At 37.0% G+C, this 9,424-nt stretch overlaps 1 protein-coding gene across 1 annotated transcript in view; it reads left to right on the top strand.

Annotated features, from left to right (window-relative positions):
• Positions 1 to 1,400: 1,400 nt before the first annotated feature.
• Positions 1,401 to 9,424, top strand: part of LOAG_17202 (HMG box family protein) — a gene marked incomplete at its 5' end in the record, with an annotated part of 11,668 nt that continues 3,644 nt past the window's right edge. Inside the window, 21 exons of the mRNA XM_020449864.1 lie at positions 1,401 to 1,550; positions 1,900 to 2,010; positions 2,150 to 2,243; positions 2,350 to 2,472; positions 2,680 to 2,846; positions 2,954 to 3,088; positions 3,363 to 3,591; positions 3,893 to 4,039; positions 4,274 to 4,360; positions 5,492 to 5,668; positions 5,698 to 5,962; positions 6,020 to 6,108; positions 6,304 to 6,434; positions 6,619 to 6,798; positions 6,873 to 6,969; positions 7,429 to 7,520; positions 7,803 to 7,903; positions 8,008 to 8,077; positions 8,199 to 8,426; positions 8,875 to 9,144; positions 9,218 to 9,319. Coding sequence (XP_020306551.1) covers positions 1,401 to 1,550; positions 1,900 to 2,010; positions 2,150 to 2,243; positions 2,350 to 2,472; positions 2,680 to 2,846; positions 2,954 to 3,088; positions 3,363 to 3,591; positions 3,893 to 4,039; positions 4,274 to 4,360; positions 5,492 to 5,668; positions 5,698 to 5,962; positions 6,020 to 6,108; positions 6,304 to 6,434; positions 6,619 to 6,798; positions 6,873 to 6,969; positions 7,429 to 7,520; positions 7,803 to 7,903; positions 8,008 to 8,077; positions 8,199 to 8,426; positions 8,875 to 9,144; positions 9,218 to 9,319 — 3,045 coding nt within the window. The remainder of the gene's footprint in view (positions 1,551 to 1,899; positions 2,011 to 2,149; positions 2,244 to 2,349; positions 2,473 to 2,679; positions 2,847 to 2,953; positions 3,089 to 3,362; positions 3,592 to 3,892; positions 4,040 to 4,273; positions 4,361 to 5,491; positions 5,669 to 5,697; positions 5,963 to 6,019; positions 6,109 to 6,303; positions 6,435 to 6,618; positions 6,799 to 6,872; positions 6,970 to 7,428; positions 7,521 to 7,802; positions 7,904 to 8,007; positions 8,078 to 8,198; positions 8,427 to 8,874; positions 9,145 to 9,217; positions 9,320 to 9,424) is intronic.

Here is a 9,424-nt window from a genome sequence, read left to right as displayed (position 1 = left end):
CACACACACACACACACACACACACACACACACACACACACACACACACACACACACACACACACACACACACACACACACACTCCTTTCAGCGACTGAGAATGGTTTTAGTTAAACATCATTTAAACCTGATGAGTGCGCTCGATATTAGTGTTACCTGTGCTGAGAATTTTCACCTATCTAACCGACAACATTTCTTATACAACTGATCAATGCAGGGAAGAAATGTTGGTTAAAGACTTAAAGCTTAGAGGGCGCACGTCACTGGACATACGGAACTTTCTTCCTTTACGCTTCCTGTCATTATCAAATGGAACAATAACAGGTTTTCCTATATCTCTTTAAGCTTAGCTTTCTCTAAACCGCCTTCAGCTGTTTCCTTTCTTAAAGTCTTCCTCAGCTATCTTCCAATCAATTCAGAGAGGAGGAAATATTCGATATTCCTGTTTTGATCCCTCTGCTTTTCCCAAGTAGTTGCTTTTATTGCTAAGATGATTTTCAATTTCAATCACTGTGGCGGCAAAAATCTAGCTTTTTGCGCCCGGGAAGTTTTCCCGGCAAATGTGTGATTCTTTTATTCATGTTAATCGTTAGCCGCTAAGATTACTCTACCATTGCATTTTTTTTTTTGGATTTTATTTGTCGACTACTTCCTTGTAATACTTTGCTCTTCGCCGCAAGAATAATGCTTACTCCCAACGCATACCGCGATAGTTGCTTTCGGAGATATCGTTTTAAAATGCGTCTCACATTGAATAAAAATCAATTCCCGCTCGTAACTTTTGTACTGTACAACCCGACTCCATCCTTATTTTGCGCCTTTCTTCAACCGTGTAACTCCTGCGAAAACGTATTGGTCCGCGTCATCAATGACATTTGATTATCTTGTTATTCTGCTCTTCATTGTTCAAACCTTTTACTGTTATCTTTCGGTCTTTCCTCTTGCCCAGTGATCGCATTCGAATCTTCCTTCTGTCATGGTGATAATGGTAAACTTGACACTAACAGTTGAATTGAGCTCTTAAATATATTCCTTAGTGTAAAGTTCATGAAGTTGGGTGGTATTTCTCAACATGACCGATTTCGAAAGTGCTGGTGTTACCCAGCCGATGTACCGCTTACATTATGACGTATAATAGATAGTCACTTTACTTTCCACAACTTGACGATAAACGCATTCCTTTCCGCAGTTTGTTTCTTTATCCTGTTCTCAGAACGATCATTTTACCATTTCTGAGAATTAGAATAAGCTTCACTTTTCAACTTGCTTTTTACTAGTCGAGGGTGGTGGAAGATATTGTAATAACTTCAACCGACGGCTTTACCCTAAGACAACGATTCACAACTGTAGTTACACATACTTAGAGGTTGTGCTGTTCTTAATGGCGTCTTAGTCTAGCATGAGATTCTGGACGTTCTCTCACCCATCGAAGTCGACTCGTCGTTTGGATGTTGCTTCAAAAGGTATCAAGGAAGCGTTGCTCGTCTCTGCAAACGATGTTCAAACAACGACTCGAACAGCAAACAACGAGCGAGGGACGAGGCCATCTGTGTGTGGCATATATAAATTGATTTTTGAATGCAAGCGGTTAAATACTTGTTCATTGGCACTCAACGTCCGGAATTCGCTAACAAGGTACTCTATACAGACTAGTAAGTCTGTATATCAGCAGTTATTCCTCGACGATTTGCTTAAGACCTCTAGATACCTTGTCGCATTGACCTACACACATAGATAAGACATGCAAGGCAGATTTCATAAAGATGAGCGCATTTTCACATTTTGAGATGTAGCAACTTGAATCAGACGAATGTCAAATTCGTTTACAATCATTCACAGATATGAATTTTTACATAAGTTGAATCATCATGCTTATGGTAATTGCAAAGAGATTTTAGCAACAGCAGAGATATAAAAAAGGTGAAATCGTAACAACACCAGGTGGAATTCGCAAAAAATTCAACGGGAAACAATGGAGACGGCTGTGCAGCAAAGAAGGATGTAACAAGGTATTCTCAATATTTCCAGGTTGATATTATTCTTGGTTTTTTATATTGCTTCCTTCATCTGAATTTACCTTCATGTATTCAAAGTTTAGAAATTCTCGGAAACTGGATTTTCATTCATTAAACTTTCATTTGTATTTAGGAATCGCAGCGACGTGGCTACTGTTCCAGGCATCTTTCATTAAAGGGTAAATCTATTCGATCAGAATTTAATCTTGCAACTACACTTTCACCAGGTAACGATTTGAATATTTTATTAAATCTTTGAAAAATGATATTCTTTTAAAGTAAAATAACTTTTAATGCAGTCGTCTTTCCTGAGAAAATAGTATCTCAATACAGGTAGTAGTTCGATCGATTGGTCACACGGAGAATTCTCGGAGTTGAGTCCGGTAGAAGTACAGGGCCGTCGATTCGACGAAGCTGATGTTGCCAACACTCTTTTGAATCTTCACAATACTCACGGTACCATTCAGGTTTTTCAAATAAAATTTATTTATGTATGAGATTAGCCCAATTAATCTTGGATTCAATTTCCTAGTATGATTGTGATTGTGTTTAAAGGCATATAATAATATTTAGGCTTTTAATAACATGTAACGATGAGTGAAAATCATAAAATTATTTCACTCATAACTATGTAATAATTGGTTAGGAGGTGATTATTTTAAGGTTTCATGCCATCGCCAAATGTAGAACAACCGTTTTCGTCATCAGCTCCGGCACGGTTCCATCATATTGTCCCACCAAATCCTTTAGCTCCAAAGTTGTTGTCCGGCAGTGCACCACCTTTATCACACTCGTGCACTGTAGATGATACTCTTAGTGAAGTGATCAAGGTGAAGTTTCGGAATTATTTTCGCTTTACCGTAAGCCAGTTTGTTCAAGTAACTTATTTCCTTTATTTATCAGTTACTTTGTAGTTCTTTATTGTCAACAGTTTCAGATAGACAAATCCATTATTAACCATGGTCTGTATCATCCGAATTTAAAGACTGTTGCGGATCGATTCCTTGAGCGAGCATATCCACAGCCATGTGATTTGTTGCCTCTTATGCCTATACATGTTCCAAGGAAGAAGGTTGCATCCCTATGCATGAGTTATATTTGTAAAATGTTTTCTTTTTAGCAGAGCAAGATCATATCTTCGTCACTGATTTGAGCATATAAATGCTCTTTAATACTGTAAGAAATCACGGATGAGAATAAAAACAAGAGGCTGATGGAATGAATAACAAATACGGTATATCTGGTGTGCAATATTTTTCTCCCAAAATTACTGTCAAATCACGTCGTAAGGAAATAACTACTGAAAGTTTCCTATAAATTTTTTGCACCTTTAAAAAATTCTTTAGGATTCTTCGTTGGAATTGAATATTTGTTCGAATACAAGCAACTCATTACTGATGCAGCTTACTCCTCGTTTTGATCCGTTCGTATCATTTAGTATGTTATCAGAGGTGTCAAACAATGCAGGAACTTCAAAATCGGATGACTCAGCATCTCCAATGGGAGATTTTTCAACAAGCAAGAAATTTTCCGAGAGTGACGATATACTCGATGATGCAAGCACTGCTGGCACGGGTTGCATTTCTTTTCTCAATTCTTTTTATATATTGAAAAACTTTATCGTGTTATAATATTTAGTTCACTGTGCCTCTCATAATGGTAACACGAATCAGAAACGGAAATGACTGTATAGTTCTATATTCAAACACGCAGTATTATTTTTCGAGCTGTTTCATCTAACCAGCGCAACTGCTGGTAACGAATGCTACACTGTTAGACAAAAAATCTTAATATCAGTAGTTATTGACCAGAAAAAATCAAAAAAGTAAAGTGGTTGCAAATAAAATTTTGTTATTCGATTGTTCATAAACTGCAGATACAGAAGTAGATGATGCAAGTGAAAAAACACAATCTTGTAAAGGTGATGGCTGCAATGATGAAAATGTAACAGACAATGACGATTTCGAGGAAGACTGCAGTAGTAGTGTTCATGAACAACTTTTCCCTGGAAGCGAAAGAAGTGGTACGTTTTTTCCTATTCACATCTTGGCATTTCACTAATAGAAATGATAGGATTGGATTGTTAATGCGAGGTTTCATGACTACTATTTTCCCCATGAGTATTTTCGCCTCTCAAAATGGTATGCGACTATATGTCTTTTTTTTCCGCATGCAAAGCTTGCTTTGTGTGGTTTTACTGGTAAGGGAATTGTAGGTGCTTCCATTTAGGGCTTATGAATTTTGTGGATTTTTGTAGGAAGTGTGGCTGGGACATTTCCTGGTGAAAGCATTGCGGGACATGATGTTATGGATGACTATTCGGAAGGTGAAACTGATCAAGAAGGTGTGTTAATTGATCCTTTGAACTATTTACTAATTAAGCGTCTTGTAGCAATATTGCATGCCAATTAGTAAACGGTCGCACTATTTTCAGTTTAGCGGAAAACACATATTTGAATCAGCTGAACAATCTTCTATAGATATTTGTTCATGGACCTTCAGAGATTGGTATTCTTGTTAGCTCGAAGTGGATAGGAATGAGCCATCCAGTAGTTTTTTCAAATATCATGATGAAGTTCCATCAGATCTTTCACTATGTGACACAATTTTTGCTTTTAGCATGACTGTACTTCTGGACTCTTGATACAATTTTTTTCGTGACACTGGTTCCAGAAATTGTACACGTGAGAAATGCAAATAAATAGATGCTCAAAATGTCGCCGATATGTTTAGGATAAGTTCCTGTTATTTAGGAGCAATTTCCTTCACCGCTTAACTTTCCTCATTGGAAGATCAAAACTAAGTATTCCATTTTTCCTATAAAGTGAGACTTCAGATGTAGACACAACTGAGAACGATGGTCAGAGAAAAACAACTTTTTACAGATATGATTTTTCTAAATTTCATTTAACAGTGGAGGAAAGAGTCGATTGTTGATCATTAGCTTTTATTATTGGTGAATTAAACACTGAGTGGGGGCAATAATTTTGAAAGAAATTAATTTCATTGAATACAACGATTACACTATGCTTAAGAAAATGCATACCAGCAAAGAAAACGAATAAGACAGGTAGTTGTAGTGCTTGGCTAAGAAGTGCTTTGTGTAAAAGTGCCAGTGGCTACTAAGTTTTCAAATTCGTCATGTTTGGATAGGACAACAACTTTGAGCTAAGCTTGCCTAATTTCCCTTGTGGAGAGTATTCATCACATCCTTTTATTTTAAACTTTGCATTGAACACGGTAGCTGGTCAGAATTAGGACGCAAAGTAATTGTATATTCATTACTGCGAAAGAATAGGAAAAGACTTTCTTTTTTTCAAACATTTCTTCATAAACGGTCTCTGAATTTAGAGATTTTTAGATTTAGTCCCAGTAATTTTGCGTAAGTAAAATACGAAAATTTCACTAACTTTGCAAATTCTTTTTTTTGCGTTTCTTCGAGATTGTATGATAGGAAATTGGAAGCGCTTTGCAGGCGAAAGATTTTCATCATCGATTCCATGGCATCATTTGGTGCCTCATTTACAGAAACGGGTGTTCGAAAGTTCGCTGAAAGAATTTACATCAACACCTGATGACTCAACGCAAGATACGGTTTGCTTTCATGCATCCTTCAGTACTTACCTCTCGATGTTTGTACAAAATATTTTTGGTAATGCAATGAATAACAGTACTGTTCAGGACCAAAAGAATTCAGTGATGACCAACAAACTAGCGGTGCTAGGAAGACGCTCGATGAAGATCAAGGTACGGACCAGTTTGAAGCCGAAGGTGACAGATGTGATAATGCTGCTGATTGCACTGATAAAATGCAGAATCATAGAGTGATCGACGACGATGAAAACGGAAGAGAGAGCACTGAGAATAGTACATTGGAAAATGGAACTGTTCAGCGGGAACACTTCTTGCGGAAACAGCAACACGGTGTTAGCCAGTGCTACAACAAGTAAGAGAAAATCAAAGGACCAACCGGATACAATTTTCTAAGTTTGAAATTTTTTAGAGGCTATGGATTTGAAAAGACAGACGAGAGTGCAGATGCTCAGATTACAGCGTATTATGAATCGGAGACTTCGAAGAACATTTTGCTTGGTTGGTTAATTACTCCAGATTATGGATTCTTTTTGTCTGTCGATTGTTTTATGTCAGTTCAGGAATTTTTTCGAATGCGTCATGAAAAAAGCGATTCCGACTACATAGATTTGAAATGTCATTTCATACTACATAAATTTCAAATTTAATCTTTTATGTGATTTTGTTACTTGTGGTATTTAGTATTAATTGTAGATCACTTTAACTTCGAATTTGAAGATGAGGAATCGTTTGAATTGAATACAGTTGATGAATCAGTGTCAGCATCATCAAAAAGACGTAAACTACATACAGTTCTCAGTCCAGATATTGGCGACAAAAAAGCTGTAGGCTTCAATGAAGATATTGAGCTTCTGCTATTTAAAATGTTCATCTTCATTATGGAATTTACATCTTATAGCTGTATCTGTTATGAGCTTATAGATTATCTGCGTCAGTAGATCGACGTTTTGAATATATTTATGCGTAATTTCAACTAGTCTCAAGGAGTTATGATAAAGAAGTTATCAGGTTCGGCAGCATATACGACGGCCGATGAATGCTTTCATGATTTTCTCAAAACGACATCGACCATTAGTGCATGAAAAGTATCCGAATCGTGACAATCGAACAGTTTCAAAAATTCTTGGCGAGTGGTGGTACGCACTGGGTCCCGAGGAGAAGCAGAAATATCATGATCTTGCCACTCAGGTTAGCGTTATATCATCTCTCAAATCCGTTATTTTAGGTTCTCTTCTTTCCCCTTGAGAAGTTTTAGTTTCTAGGTGAAGGAAGCACATTTTCGTGCTCATCCCGATTGGAAATGGTGTAGTCGTGAGAGAAAGAAAACAACAAATGGCATCAGATTGGAAACAGAAATACGTACGTATTGTGAGAATTTTCCTACATTTTAGTAAGATTTAAGACTGACACTTTTTCTCGATGACAATAATCTGTATGTCCAATCACAGTAGCGCATACAGAGTTAAAAAGGCTCCGCTATTGTTGACACATTAGGTGCAATTCTGAGAACAAAGGTGAAGAGAACATTTTGTGCTATAAATTTTCATAAACATTCCACCAGAACAAAGAGAAAAGAGATCAAAGCTTAAAAAATAAGGATGGGAAATGGGAAGAACACAGTTAGTTTAATAAACAAAGCTTTTCATCTTTTTTGCATCATTTTCTCGCTACACGATACATGTGTCTTCTCTTAGCAAATCGATATTAATTCCTAGAAGTGGCAGTTCGTTGAGTGAAGTTATCCTCGTGGAATCCAAGTCTTTGTTACCACTTCGGAGGTTCTTGGTCCGCATTATTTTAAAATTAGACAATTTTAAGGTAATCCCATGAGTGATCTCGATATTTCGGATCAGATGGCGTCAGAGTGTATCGATGGGAAGTCTCTTCCATTGTTCAGTCCAACCACACATGTTAGCTTTTAGTAAACGAATGTGGCTGTAAATTTTATAAAACTATCATGAGCCGCTCTGTTGTTTTTTCCCTCACAAAAAGGGGAATCGATGTGTACTCTTTAGGTAGAGAAATTCTGTTCACAAGACTTTCCGTCAAAATTTTGGAACGATGTGAATCCATAGAGCTCGAAAGGGCTGTATTCTTGCGGTTGTATTTGAAACTCGAACTAGTATTTCCAGAAATTACCTCTAGTAGGTCTGAAATGATGATCATAAAACTTTCATTTTGATATTCTTTAGGCAATTCATCACCCGATATCACTGAGGCCAGAAATAGATGTGATTCCAGGTTCACCACTGGTTAGTCCTGGTTGCATTCCGCTATCACTCATGTCTTCTGGGTAAGCACTCCCATTAATTGGCTTTATTTTACGAGAATAATTCCTTAATTTTCTTTTGTGTTTTAGTAGTATCCATTCATTAACATTCACTGTGTTCTTTAAAGCAGTGATCAACGGAGCGACAGACATTATTTGGACGCACTGCGACCAGTCATGGGTTTGAAGGCTGATAGTGTAGGTATTTCAAGCAATCATACAGAAAACTATCATTAGTAAACTTCGTTGGTAGGCATTTGTTTTATGCACGACAAATTAAAGTATTTTGGTATATATGCTCACAATAAGTCGTTTGTAGGGTAACAGCATGATGACAACCGATCCAGATCGTATCATGACCAGCAGTGTACTAGAACCGCGTATTTCATCGCTAAATCCCTCGCCATTTTCGTGGAATGCTATACCAAATCTTGGATCGCATTCGGTCCTTCCCAATGAACAACAACAACATTATCATTATACGTGTGGCACGCTCAACACTCTACACACCTTTTGTAGCAAAGCTCACACAGCTTTTAATTCGCTGGTAGATTAATTTCTCAAGTTCTTTAACAGCTTCTATCTTCCATTTAACATTTTAGCCGCTGTTTGCACATTTTCAGTTTATCGTAGAAAAGGTTTACTTATGCTAAATTGTTTTCAACTCGTAAGTAATGCATGAACTTACGAATAGACCATTTTCTTAATGCATATTTTCTTGTATGTTTTTATTTGATGGGTGATATATTATTGAAATTACCAAAGTTGAGAGACTTGAGCTGTTTGCTGTCAACTATTGGCCAAACTTGCTTTAAACTTCAACATTATATCCAGTCTTTAATGTTTCGTATTTTCTCTAGTTTGAACTTTTGTTATGCATATATTACCACGGAAATATTTCTATTTTCCTTTTAAATTGTGTTACTTTTACATATTATTCTGATGAACAAAAAAGCATTCATTTGTTGATATTTATTTGAAGAACATATTTTAAGATGGGTTTTTCGACGGCTGATCGGCTTCGATTAAATAGAAATGCTGCAATGGAATCAACCGCACCGCTGTTCCCACTCCCGGTGTCGATGTCATCTGAAAACAGCCTTTTCATTCCGTTAATTTTGTCTCACGAATCAGGCATGCAGAATCGATCTGTTTTGATTTCATACAATGAGCAGGCAGGCCGCGTTGCTAATTTGAAAACAGACAGTAGCTTCAGAAGTCAGATCGGAACAGAATTCCATTTCCCTAAAAAAGCTCGTCAGCAGGTGATCGTGAAATTCCTTTTTTATATGATTTACTGTCACGCACTCCTTCACAAGTTTTTATGAAAACTTTTAGATATCATTTGCACGCCGGGTTGTCCCTCGCTTTCGTAATGATATTCTCGCTGGCAGTCAGAGCAACATTAATGTGATGAACTCAAGAAGATCAGCTTTCCAGGTTTGGTTAAAAAACGAAAAGTTTTCTCTTTATTATCTCTTCCAGTGAAATTTTCTTCATTGCTGTTTTTGTCATCACGTTAAGTTTCAACTTTCAACTTTCAGC

The sequence above is a fragment of the Loa loa genome (genome assembly GCF_000183805.2).
Source record: "Loa loa unplaced genomic scaffold supercont3.49, whole genome shotgun sequence".
In the NCBI taxonomy this organism is placed as follows: Eukaryota; Metazoa; Nematoda; class Chromadorea; order Rhabditida; family Onchocercidae; genus Loa; species Loa loa.
Note: the sequence above shows the minus strand (reverse complement) of the source record. Positions and strands in the feature narration are given on the sequence as shown.